Source organism: Stigmatopora nigra, chromosome 6 (genome assembly GCF_051989575.1).
Source record: "Stigmatopora nigra isolate UIUO_SnigA chromosome 6, RoL_Snig_1.1, whole genome shotgun sequence".
Lineage (NCBI taxonomy): Eukaryota > Metazoa > Chordata > Actinopteri > Syngnathiformes > Syngnathidae > Stigmatopora > Stigmatopora nigra.
This window is the reverse complement of record NC_135513.1, coordinates 10,919,380-10,931,845: the sequence shown is the minus strand read 5'-3', so window position 1 is coordinate 10,931,845 and position 12,466 is coordinate 10,919,380. Positions and strand designations below refer to the sequence as shown.

General features: G+C 37.4%; 3 protein-coding genes across 5 annotated transcripts in view; 2 read left to right on the top strand and 1 right to left on the bottom strand.

The window, feature by feature from the left end:
* The first annotated feature begins 8 nt into the window (after window positions 1–8).
* On the top strand, window positions 9–1,332 carry ubl5 (ubiquitin like protein 5). Its single transcript, XM_077719826.1, has 5 exons — window positions 9–160; window positions 422–490; window positions 639–722; window positions 855–892; window positions 1,132–1,332. Exons 2-5 carry the CDS (start codon window positions 435–437, stop codon window positions 1,173–1,175), a joined length of 222 nt encoding a protein of 73 aa, XP_077575952.1. The 5' UTR covers window positions 9–160; window positions 422–434; the 3' UTR covers window positions 1,176–1,332.
* The window catches only part of vav1 (vav guanine nucleotide exchange factor 1), a 13,204-nt gene continuing 1,719 nt past the window's right edge, over window positions 982–12,466 (bottom strand). For 2 of the 3 annotated variants that reach the window (XM_077719817.1, XM_077719816.1), the window contains exons 4-31: window positions 9,928–10,030; window positions 8,939–9,033; window positions 8,760–8,876; window positions 7,308–7,424; window positions 6,986–7,044; window positions 6,825–6,890; window positions 6,632–6,740; window positions 6,435–6,527; window positions 6,292–6,360; window positions 5,811–6,011; window positions 5,628–5,723; window positions 5,201–5,269; window positions 4,921–5,007; window positions 4,708–4,793; window positions 4,482–4,617; window positions 4,300–4,409; window positions 4,016–4,117; window positions 3,832–3,926; window positions 3,730–3,752; window positions 3,596–3,632; window positions 3,364–3,500; window positions 2,872–2,937; window positions 2,706–2,737; window positions 2,422–2,532; window positions 2,213–2,300; window positions 1,882–2,008; window positions 1,601–1,752; window positions 982–1,535 (exon numbers count right to left, since the gene is read on the bottom strand). In XM_077719817.1, the coding sequence (XP_077575943.1) occupies window positions 1,482–1,535; window positions 1,601–1,752; window positions 1,882–2,008; window positions 2,213–2,300; window positions 2,422–2,532; window positions 2,706–2,737; window positions 2,872–2,937; window positions 3,364–3,500; window positions 3,596–3,632; window positions 3,730–3,752; window positions 3,832–3,926; window positions 4,016–4,117; window positions 4,300–4,409; window positions 4,482–4,617; window positions 4,708–4,793; window positions 4,921–5,007; window positions 5,201–5,269; window positions 5,628–5,723; window positions 5,811–6,011; window positions 6,292–6,360; window positions 6,435–6,527; window positions 6,632–6,740; window positions 6,825–6,890; window positions 6,986–7,044; window positions 7,308–7,424; window positions 8,760–8,876; window positions 8,939–9,025 (2,526 nt within the window). In that variant the 5' untranslated portion in view covers window positions 9,026–9,033; window positions 9,928–10,030 and the 3' untranslated portion in view covers window positions 982–1,481. The remainder of the gene's footprint in view (window positions 1,536–1,600; window positions 1,753–1,881; window positions 2,009–2,212; window positions 2,301–2,421; window positions 2,533–2,705; window positions 2,738–2,871; window positions 2,938–3,363; window positions 3,501–3,595; window positions 3,633–3,729; window positions 3,753–3,831; window positions 3,927–4,015; window positions 4,118–4,299; window positions 4,410–4,481; window positions 4,618–4,707; window positions 4,794–4,920; window positions 5,008–5,200; window positions 5,270–5,627; window positions 5,724–5,810; window positions 6,012–6,291; window positions 6,361–6,434; window positions 6,528–6,631; window positions 6,741–6,824; window positions 6,891–6,985; window positions 7,045–7,307; window positions 7,425–8,759; window positions 8,877–8,938; window positions 9,034–9,927; window positions 10,031–12,466) is intronic. The other variant, XM_077719818.1, reaches the window with a different exon arrangement.
* Window positions 11,030–12,466, top strand: part of sh2d3a (SH2 domain containing 3A) — a 9,178-nt gene continuing 7,741 nt past the window's right edge. Inside the window, exons 1-3 of the mRNA XM_077719819.1 lie at window positions 11,030–11,246; window positions 11,573–11,690; window positions 12,342–12,400. Of these exons, the coding sequence (XP_077575945.1) occupies window positions 11,157–11,246; window positions 11,573–11,690; window positions 12,342–12,400 (267 nt within the window). The 5' untranslated portion in view covers window positions 11,030–11,156. The remainder of the gene's footprint in view (window positions 11,247–11,572; window positions 11,691–12,341; window positions 12,401–12,466) is intronic.

Here is a 12,466-nt window from a genome sequence, read left to right as displayed (position 1 = left end):
CCATTATCCCCGCCTTAGCCTGAGAGTTTCTGTCATAGGCCAACCGGAGCTGTCAGTCATTTCTGGGCTGGTTTGATTGGTTAAAGTGTTGCAGCAGTTGAGCGAGTGTCGTACTATTAGCGTAAAAAGGTTTATTTGGTTTCTCCACTGTTGCTTTGAGGTAACATCGACGATTTCTACATTTAAAAAAAGTCCAACTATAAAAACATTATGATTTTTGTACCGTGTGTTTGTAGCGAGGATGTGTATGAAATACCTTAATTCATTACATAGTAGGTTAGCTCGGATCTAACGAAAGTATGGTGTTAAAAATATATCAGAATAGGGCATTTTTATGTTAATCTCAACTGGCTGATTGTTTTAAAAATCTATTTTATTCATCGTGGACTACTTTTAAAATCATCTCGTTTTACATTGACAGAAAAAACGACAAGATGATCGAGGTGGTCTGCAACGACCGTCTAGGAAAGAAAGTCCGGGTAAAGTGCAAGTATCCTTCAAGATGCAATGACGTCACTGTATTGATCAATATGATGGTGCCGTGATGAATGTGTTAATTATTTTTGTAATAATCCAAGAATTGAGGAATTTGGGCCATGAGTTTATATGTGTAGGTCCTTAATCAGCCAACCTTCCAGCTCTGAGGACACCATTGGAGATCTGAAGAAGCTCATCGCAGCCCAGACTGGGACGCGATATGATAAAATAGTCTTGAAGAAATGGTAAACAACAGTAGAAAAAAATACATGCTACAATTACGTGCAAAACTTATAATAGTTGATGCAACTAGTGTATGATGTACTTATCTGACTTCCAGCATGTTAACCGTCTTGGAAATGTTCTCTTGTCTGCAGGTACACCATATTTAAGGACCACGTGTCACTGGGAGATTGTATCCTTCATACTTGATGTGCTGTGTAATTCAAGCAGAGTACAAATCCTCATATTTTGATTACTTGATGATTCTATTACTTCTTCCAGTCAAGATGAAAATGTGTTTTATTTCAATTATTGTTGAAGAACAAACTCTTCTTAAATATTGTCATTATTGACTTGACAGAAATGCATGTGCTTCAAATATAGTGAGTGAACACATTTCTTTCTGCTTTGACTTAACTGTGAGATGAACAGATGAGATCCACGACGGCATGAACTTGGAGTTGTACTACCAGTAAAAGCAAGATGCAGTCAATCAGAAGATGGCAAAACAACAGCAGAAAAAGACGTGAATGATTTTCCAGAACACGTGGCCCATAATTTAGACAACAAGTTATGTGATTGTTTCCCCTTTGGTTGCTTTTTATATTTTGAAAATAAAATGGATCCTAACCAGCCACCATGCTACCTGACACTTATTTACTTCCAAAAGCCTTTGCTAGACCCCAACAATGATGTACACCATGATGGAGTTACCATGTCTTAGTTGAAAAAATTTATTCCCAAAACAACATATCAGTTAATGTAAAGTCCCGGCCTGCAGGTCAGCTATAGTCTGAGTAGTCCTCATCAACATAGTTGGCAGGGAAGAATCCCACCTAATGAAACAATGATGATTAGTCAGTAAAAATGCCCCAAAAATTCATTTTTTTCCTCCGCTCACCTTTCCATACACTTCTCCTTTCCACCAGCCGCTGTGACCTTTCCTGGATAGAATTCTAATGGTGTCTCCTTCCCGGAGTGAAAGCTCAGACCGGTCGCGGGCCGAGAAGTCGTACCTCGCCCTTGCTATGCCAAAGATGCGTGCACTGTTTCCTGTAGGGACAATGTTCCATCAATCAGATAGGGATTAAAAGTGGAGGAAAAAATAGAGAGGCATGATGAACCATGTTTTTAACCTTTTTTTTTCATTTTTACACAACCAAAACATGTACAGGCACAAACCTTTAGATGCATTTTTGGCTTTTGGCTCGTTGCTCTGCTCAGCTTGCTTGTATGGCGTACGGAGGATTGTATCCAAATCCTTAATGCACTCCTTCAATGAGTTTTGCTGGTAGAATTCAATCATCTCCTATAGGGAATGTATTCAAAATATGCATTAATGGAAATTCAATACATTATTTAATTGGGTCAAACAAAAGTGTTGTTTAGAAAAAATGACCAAATTCGAATGGATGAAACCATTGTTAAGTTCTTTTCAATTCATAATTTGAAGTTGCTAAATTGTTGAAATTGAAATTTCATTCCGTATTCAATATCAACCCACAAGACTCACCGCCAAAGCTTTGAAGGCCTTCTTCTCATTCATGCGGAACAGGCCATCACAGGACGTAATTTTAATATGTTTGATGTCCATGTTGAACCTACCAGAATAACAAATTAGATTCCCTCACATTATTATGAAAATTGTAAAACAGTCCTCCATTGGACGAGTTCATTTGACTTCAGCGTATACACTTATTTGCTACATTTCTTAAAACTTACTTGATGCTGATGGCGAACTCTCCACCGTCCTTCTGTCGGACCAGGTAAGTTCCGTCAGAGCGTGATATGAGCAGGTTCTTGGCGTCGGGTCGATCCATATGACCCGCAAACCTTTGAATATTTTCAATCATTTCAATGGGGAAAGATGATTTGTGGGTTATGAACGTAATACGAATTGTTTTAAATTTGGTACAGTAAGATGATTTCTGTGATGGTATCAAATTATGAGATTGACATTGTGTTTCATCTGAAATGCATGTCAAATAATAATAATATTTACTCACCAGCTGAAAGCGGACATGTCCGGAGTGGGCCTCTGTAGAGCAAAGTAATATCACATCCATGTAAGGAAATATTATATTTAAAATATTATATTGAAACTCATATTTAAGTAGGCTTTTCTTGCCATTTTTGTTGTAGTACGCCTACTTTGCAAATTATTATACTTACACATGAAAACGGGACTACTCTGCTACAGGGGAACCAGCCTGACTGACCCCTTGTCAAGTTTTTGCCCTGAGGAGAAAAAAAAGAGAAAAACAATGATAATAATAAAAGGATATTTTTGGTCACTTTATTTTTTAAGCAGATCTGATAGGGAATTTTGAATAATAGCAACTATTTGCAATACAAAAAATACACATTTACATAATAAAAAAACATTAGTAGGGTTGAAATGACAGGTAAAAATACTTAAAAATTCAAAAAATAGTAAATTATATTCATAGAATGCCAAAAATGCCAACATTTATTGACTAAAAATAATAATAATAATTATTTCAAACAAAAGGTATCAGAGTTCCGAAGTCAGTGAAAAATACAAGTTGAGTATTTGAAGTGGAGGATGCAAGCATGTTAACATGGAGCAAAAAAAAAAAAAGAAAAAGACGGAGCCTGTGTTCAACATGGGTGATTTGCTGTGCAATGCCAGACGTCACTTACCTCCCACCATGACAGCTCCACCTCGGCCCGCGTCAGTTCCACCACATCACCTTTGGACAGCTGCAGCGCTTGACCGAAGCTGGGAGGCGGCGGCGGCAGGCCAAAATACTCCTGACATGCCTCCATCTTGGGAAATCCTGAGCAGGACACATCAGTCAAGTACAAAACATTTTAAAAAATATAACATATTATTATTATTTTTTGTATTAGCCAGAAAATTCTTCCTCCTTACCAATGCTGGTATTCCCTGAGGATGTATTCGTCCTATTCTAAGGGGAATAAATCAATTCAAAAAATGATATTTTAGCACATAAGGAAAAAAATAATATTAATATTATCATTTTAATATTAATATGGGACACTCACCTTCCTGGCAGCACTTGAATGGTCTGAAAATGGCAGTGTGAACAGTGCAAATTAAATTATTTTAGAAAAACAGAAACTCTAATTGGAGTTGACATATGATACCTGAGTTGCGTCCACAAGCCGGCAGTCTGCCCAAGCATTCTTTGTGGGCTGCTGTTTTGCAGCGTGTGCAGCGGTAGCCTTGGAAGAAAATTCCTCTGACGGGATGGAAATAAAAACAATGAGAAGGTTTCAATATGAAGAGTGAGGTGGGAGGCACAAAGCGGAGACGGACACAAGGTGGTACCTCAGCATCATGGCACACGCCTTGCAACTCGCTGTCTCCTCAAAGTTATGCATCTGGAAATCGTGGTTATTCGCCGCCGCATTCTCGGGGCACATGTTGGACCTGTCCAGACATTTGGAAACATGAAATACGACAATCTGGAAGCCAAGCTCACCACCATTTTTATTTAAATAACAATTTTAGGCCACAACTTGTCCTATAGATTTTGTCAAATGACTAGCATATTTCAACCACATATTATATATTAGCTAGACAAGGCTGAATTGTAAAAAGTGTTGACTTACTGGGCCATCTCAAACTGCTCCAACCATTTCTTCTTCAGTTCCCGTGTTTTGAAGTACAAGTCATAGCCGCACTTTCCAAAAGAGTCCAGTAGGAGGAACAGGTAGGACCACTAAGAATTGCACAAACTTGTGTTAACGTCTATGTCATCTCTAGAACTGAGGAAATGAGTAGAGTACTATACCTTCTTTTTGTCTTTGTCTCCAGTTGTCTCATCTCGTACTTGGTAGTGCTGGAGCTGGATGATCTCTTTAAGTTCAAATGACTCACCGCTTTTTTTTTTGCAGACAAACATGGCCCTGTCGAAGAGAAAGGCGTATCTGCGAACGACATCACACAATATGGAGCGTGAAATTGGAAAAAAGAACCATAATCCCCCAAATCAACAGCATTTCAATGTAAACACACACCTTTCTTGCTTAGACTTCTTCTCTGTGCTGCATATTTTTAGCTCTCCATCCATTTTGGGGCGGCCAAACAAGGCCAATGACTGTGACTGCAAGGAAATGACAGAATTGTAATGGAATAGGAAATATTAGTTTTACAGATTTAGCTCATCACATTGAATTTACACAAATATGGACAAACTTATATGAATCTTTACAAAAAAAAATCAACTTTACCATGTTCTCAATAGACAACTGAAAAGTGGTAATTTGCTTGAGGATCTCATTATCACGCTTGACCTCATTGACACATTGCGCCAGGTCCTACAAATGCAAAAGTCGTGAGTTAATAAGAATTAACATCAGTCCAAAGTTTTAAAATGATTTATTTTGGTCTCATCTAATTTTCTTGCAAATTTCTCTTCATTGGACTCACTTTTTTTTTTAATCATAAAACTTGGCTTTTGAAAAACTGAGTTTTTACTTTTTTAACCACTATACATGCGGCCAAACTCACTCGTAAGGCATCCAAAGCTGTACGCAGGTTCTCCTTTTCAGTCGAGTCGCGTGTGTGTTTTACCAGTTCCTTAAATTGCAAACAAAGCATGAGGAAATAATTTAATTTTAATTTGGTCATTGCTGTGATAAATATATCATTATTCATGCAATATGACTACATAAAAAAACACAGAAAATGATTATCAGCCATTACTAGCATAGTTATTTGTTAATTCTAGATATTATCTATCCAAAACAATATTTTTAACTCCAAAACAGCACAATAAAAAATATTAGTGTTAAAAAGGGCGTATCATAAAATCCAATAATTAAAACAATCCGATAATGTATGTATTGGACAAAAAAGGTTCTTTGTACATCACTGATTTGGGTGGAGAACTTGAATTTCACATTTAATGGTGTCTCACAGCCTATACAAAGCCTACCTGTAAGAGCAGGGGATATTTGAGGACCCTTTGCATGGGCACCATCAGCAGATCCCTTAGAGAGAACCTCCCACTGTTTGCTCTCTTGGAACACTCCTGCGAGACAAAGCCAAAATGAACAAGCTCCTTCACCTGAAAATCAACATGATTTCATTCAAGTACTCGAGGTAAGGAGTTCTGCACCTCCAGCTTCATTCTGATATCCTCTCTCGTACTCGACAGCTTGTCCAGGTGCTTAGTGGCTGTTTCTACTTGACTGCAATAGCGACCGTAGACAAGTAGCCTTTCTTTGTAGTTGACAAACACCTGGTGGAGAGTTTTGGCTCCGTTCCTGATGGAAATCCGGATCTCATCTAAAAGTTCTCGATGTATGATGGCCAAATCCTAAACACACACAGATACATTATGGACATAGCACTAAGAACTATAGAAACATGTCAAAAGCACCGATTCAATGCTTTCATTGTAAATCAAAGTAAAACAAATGTATAATTCTGTATCTAGATACATGTACACTATTACCTAAAATAATTCTAGAGCAAAGAATAAAAAAAAATAAGGTTAGGAATTTTTGGAATGAGACCGTTCTGATATAAATCTACCTAGATACAGAATAAATATACATGAAAAAATAGACTTATATGGCACCACTGTCTTTGTATACCTGTATATTGACAAAGATGATCTCGATATCTTGAACCAGGAGGAATTTTTCCAGAGGTTTTTTGAAGTGCTGGTGATTAAAAACAAAATAGTTCCAGAGGGATATGGGGAGGAGGTTTGTGTTAGTGTGTGTTTGTATCACACCTGTAAAATAGATTCCAATGTATCAGAGTACTTTTCTTCTGTCTGTTTCATTTCTTGGAGACAGCACTCACGCATATCCACACCGGACTTCTGCTACAAAACCCCATTCAAAACACATTGTACAAGTAATACATACAACTAAAGATTGTAGATTAGATCTGGAGTAATAGTATAGATTAAGAGGCGAGTGCACTCACATTTTCAGGTTGTTTGACCGTCCTCATCAAGTCTTCATAGATTTCATCCCCTTCGGCCTCCACGTCATCCACGCAGTCGTACAAATCGTCCGTTTCATCTACCGTGTCACTATACAATATAGACAATGTCACATAAATCAATAAAGATGTTCTCTTTATTTCTTTAATGTCTTTAATTCGACAGTTTGCTCACTCGATTTGGTCAGAAAGGCCGTTATAAATATCTTCATCAGATATGTCTCCACACAAAGGAAAAGGCCTGAAGTGCAGCATCAATGCATGTGGTACATTATTATTAGGGATAATAATAATATTTACAAAATATGATTTACTTATCACTAAGCATATACTTACTGGAGTCCTTTCTGTGTGGCAATGGATGAGTAAGATAGGATGGACAAAGTGTTTAGTACCTGTTGAACAAAAAAAGACACATACACACAAAAAGAATACAATATATAATATTATTTAAACTATGCAAACAAGCCAGTAAAGAAGTTGTCAAATATACGACACGTAGATTCAATCAGTAAAACAAAAACACTAAACAACATAGTATTTAAATGAAGAACCTGTAAAATGAATATGTAAACATTAGTAATGGGCACTTGGCCTCACAACTTCAAATTTAGAGTAATGAAGGTATATATCTCCTGCTTAATTAAGTGTTTCTTACCTTAGCGAAGTCGCGCACATCAAAAAGGTCAAAGGCCTCAAACAGTTCACTCTTCTTCAGCTGGAATTTGTCATGACATACCCCCAAGAAGGTCCGGATGTTTTTAAGGCACAAGAACTACAAACAAGAGTATATAACATTACACACACATTTAGTTCCATAAATCTATATTATATTTGAGTAGTATATAATGTTTCCTGTGAATGTATTGAACCTATTCAGTCCAGTTTGTTGCAATAAAATCCAAACGGCAATTTCTATTACATATATAATAAATATTTTTAACTTAGAAATGGTAACCTTTGCATTTGTTTGACATTTAATACCAATATGATTTAAGAAAGTGCACAGCATGAGAAATAAGACAAACAAAGCAGTGAACAAAACCGCGAAAATAACCACACAGAACGCCATGCAAAGTGTATCCATCCAGCCTGTTGATAGTGGGTGGGACATGACTTATGACATTTTACAGAACTGCGTGTCTGTGGGTACGTGTGTAAAGCAGTATGGGTAGCGTTGTTTGAGAAAAGAGGAAATGCTGAGTCGTGACTGACACATTGATATTCAAGCTACCCGCTGCCCCATATACAGCAAAATGCATAGTGTCTGGAAGTCCCTCTACTCGTTGAGTAACACTATGTGTGTGTGTGTAGTTGTGCACGTGTGCATGTGTCAAAGTGTAATTTCCAAAAGTGTTATTGGCTGAATAGAAACAAACCAGAAGTGTCCTAAGTACGATTGGTCACATCGGATTTACAAATGTTACATGTGTACATGTTACATACTGTTTTGGAGAAAAAAAACCACATAATAGTTTTGCCAAGTAAAGAAAAATGAATTATTCCAAAAGATTTATGGAATTACAAAAAAAAAACTAAAATTCCTGTAAAATGTCATTAGATAACCTAAGTAGTATTACTTTAGGTTTAAAAGTAACACTGATTAGTAAAGTATTCAATCATTGAAAAATGTAGTGGAAAAATACTGTTGTTTGAGTTAGATTCTATAATTAGTGTTTATCCCAAAGAAATATGAAACAAAACTTCTAGACAGATAATTTTCTAAGATTGAAGTTAAATTATTAATTTTATTCAGAACATTTGTATTGAATAGCTTTTAAATTTTTAGCCATAATAAAAAGTATACCATAAAAATGACTGGAACTGCCAAATAAAACATAAAAAAATGTGGGTTAGTTTGTCAGTAGGTACTTAAAATAGTGGCAGACTCCCATTCACTTTCTATTTAATCGGTTTATTCACAACACAGACGTATTCCCTGCTGTTTCTACCATGTCAGACGATTAAGATAAGATAAGATAACCACATGTTGTATATTTTAGCTTTTCCTCTTGACAGTATAACCAGCAATTGAGTTGTAAAGGCGACAGGTCATTTTCAGGTCATAATGTATAGCCTAAAATTTTGCGTTTGTGTGTGTGTGCATTACTTGGGACATCTGTGGGCGCAGGTTGATTTCCCTCAGGTTGACAGCCAGAGGCAGCAGGTTGTTAAGAAGTTGGCACAGCAGCACTCCATCTCTCAGTGCCTGTGCCAAGTCGCACACCTGAGACGCACACACAATTAGTTGAATTCGGCGAGATAAATTCGGAGAGGGCATCGCTTCACCTGAGCGGTCTCCCAAGTGACGCGGTGTGTTTCGGGTAGGACCCGACATTCGATCAGCCATTTTCCACACTGCCGCCACAATTCCATCTCTTTTTCTGTTGATGACAAGCACAAACTCTGGAGAAATTGATCAATTGAACCATATATGACTTATATTTGAAGGATTTTTTTTGCCCTAAGTTGGTGTCCGAATTCCAACTGATTTATATTTTGCTGTCAATAATCCACAGGCAATTTATCGCTGCATTTCTCTTTTCTAACACTGTTGGCATGAAATGTGAACCCTGAAAATAAGGGGACTTTGTGGTGAAACTGCGATGTAACGTTACACACAGGCAGTGGCTTATGTGTGAACAGGTGACGTTTTAACTCTCGCACGCGAAACAAAGGCAACACTTTTGGTTATAGTTTCGTTCCTAGAGCACTGAAAGAGGTAAATACTGATTAAAAAAATGTATATATACATATTACAAATAATCCCATTGTATATTTCAATTGCAACGTGAAGGAGGTCATTTACCTAATAGATATAATTTCCGTAAAAATAAAGTTGTGGCCTAAAACAGGTACAAGTGTAGTTTGACTTCATGTCAGATTGTGAGGGAAATGCAACCACAGTAATTCTATTTATGAAAATGCAACAATAGTAATTCTCACTGTTAAAACAAAGAGGATGAAGTACATGAAATACAAGAAGAGCAGGTGGCACCTTGGGCAGATTTTCTCCACTGCATGATGTTTAAAATGTCACAATGTCAAGTCCCACTGTGTGTATCACATTAAATTTGACATCACAAGTGGGCCACAATTCCCAACTTGGACCGACATTTGTGATAAAAGGAATTATCGATCACAACTCTTGACTGTCTTCAACTCTAATTTCCTTCACTTTTCTTAAAACTTTAGTCTGTGGTGTAAAGTGTCCTCATAAACCTCTTTACATACAAACACAAATGCTGAATGTTAGAGGAGTTAAGAAAGGAGCTTACCTTCAGTGGCTTCCTTGCCGTGGAGGGTTGTCTGTCGTCTGTGACTTCATTGTCACACTCTTTAGTTCCGCCTCTGTTCTTCCGTCCCTCCACTTCCTTTTTCCTGACACACACAGTTACATTCAGTCGTAAGCGGGTTGGTTGGTTGCTACGGCAGCTAGAGCATATATTAGATGTTACTATGTTTTTCATATGAGGTCAGATGCAAATTTTTTAGACTCAGATTTCCAAGATGATGCAACAATCATACAAAAAAGAAAGGAAGTGAAAGTATCTGGAAATGGGAAACAGCATCCAAAGCAAAAAAAAAGAATCATAACCCTCTTTTTTCCTCTCATAGAGGTCAACATTACCATCTTGATTCACCACAGTAACCTTACTAAAAACTATAGCATTATTTCATATTGTTGTTGTTGCTTGGCCTGAATTATTCATGGTAACACTGTCGGCCTCACTGTTTTGGGGTCGTGTGTTCAATGCCAGGTTGGTCCTCACTGTGTGGAATTTGCAAGTTATCCTGGGCTTGTATGGGTTTTTTTCTGGGGATGGCGGTTTCTACCCACATCCCCAAAGCATGCAGGCTGGCTGAACACTCTAAATTGCCCCTAGGAATGATTGGTTAGGCTCCAGCACTCCCCAGCGACCCTTGTGAATAAATGGAACAAAAAATGAATGAATGAATAACACTAAGAACACAAGTTGTTTAAAAAAGTATTCACCAAAATCACTGTATTTCAAAAATAGAGGGAAATTCCAGGTAAGACAAAAATGTTGTACAGACCCATAACTTACAGCTTTTTTTTCAATCGCCCTGTTTATAATGACTTCTTCATCTGACCTTTGACACGTTGACAGCTCCATTTATACTCAATCCCACCACACCTTCACACCCTTCTCCTTGTTGACATGCTTGGATTTGCCTGAACCTGCAACTAATCCCAACGCTCCAATTGGCAGGCTGGGTCGCCATTGCGTCTTGCCATTGGCTTCTTTGCAAAGAGAGAATTTGAGGGACGGGCAGATAATGGGCCGACTTGACAAGTTCTATAAGGGAAAAGCGGGAGAAAGTGAAACGTTGCACGGAAGCGATCCTAGAATTCCTCGGTGCGTCCCACCGACGGGGAGGCGAGACATTCTCTAGTAGAGTCGACCGCTTGACTCAGCATTCGCTGGAAGTGATCATGTTGGATAATGTTTTCCGCTATTGATCGTCTTTGTGTACGTTAGATATGAATAATCGTTCCATTGCCTGGTGGCTACGGCAGATTGGTCTGTCTCAGTACACCAAAACCCTGGAAAGCGAGTATTATGGATTGGAGGTAAGACTATTTACAATCTTGTCAGAAAAAGTACCCTTTTCTGTAGAAAAAAATAATACTATGGTAATTATAGTACATTTGATTGGTTTAACGGTTTTGCTTCCAGTTTTAAGGACAAAATGCACTATTAATCAAATCTGTTGTATTGTTTGTCTTGCAAGTACATGTAAAAACAGTATTTTTTTTAGATAAAGGTAAATGTTTAGTTGCATTTTCCAAAATTAAAAAGTTGCAGGAGCAGATAAAAGGAGGAAATATGGAACATAAATGTTTCTGAATGTTAATTTGGGGTGAACTTTGATAAAGCCAAAAGGGATTTCTTTAAGGGTCTCCTAAATGTGAATGACAACGAGCTGAAGGAGGCGGGAATTGAGGATGCCATGCACAGAGAAACCATTCTAATTCAGCTTCTGAGGCACCGGCAAAAGCTTGACCCTCACTCAGGTAATGTGCAGAAACATTAAGCATTTTAAAATATTTACTGAATATCAACAAGTACATAAAAGACATGTTTTGGTGAGGTCAGCATGAGGTCAGCAAAAAAAGACACGTTGTAATAAAATAACGTTCGTCGTATTTAAGGGAATTGGATAATTTTATCTAGTACACTGGAAAAATAATTGAGGATAGTGCTTTGACAGTTTGTGGTCTAATTAGATGTAAGATTTTTATTGCAAATCTGTTCAGGCAAAGCGAATTGCAGCCTTTGTTTGACCTGAGGGAATCCCACAAATACCACTTTGTGGTATTTTAGATTCCTGCAGGGCACTTTATTTCATTTTTTTATGTTGTCGCCATGACATTTTCTTACTTACTGCTATTTCAGTTTGAGTGTAATTTGTTTAAAATTTCAAAAAACTAATTGACCTAAACTCATTTTCCTCAACAAAAATATACTTTACATTGCAAAGATTAAGTAGGAATATATCTGGATATTCATTGTTTAAAAGAAATCACAGGAATAGTCATTTCTCTTAAATTAATGTGCATTTTCCCCTTGAAAATGTCAGAAAATGACTACTTTTCACCAATATTTTTTAAGAATACATTTCTGGACACTCTTTTTCTCCTGCCAAATTCCATGTCTTTTCGCAGGTGTACAAATGGAACGCAGGGTGAGCCGAAAGTACTCATTGGGATCATCATTGGATTTGGTGGGAGCACAGACATGCCCGTACTATTGACAGTTAGCGAGAGCACAACGATAAAAGGATAATTAC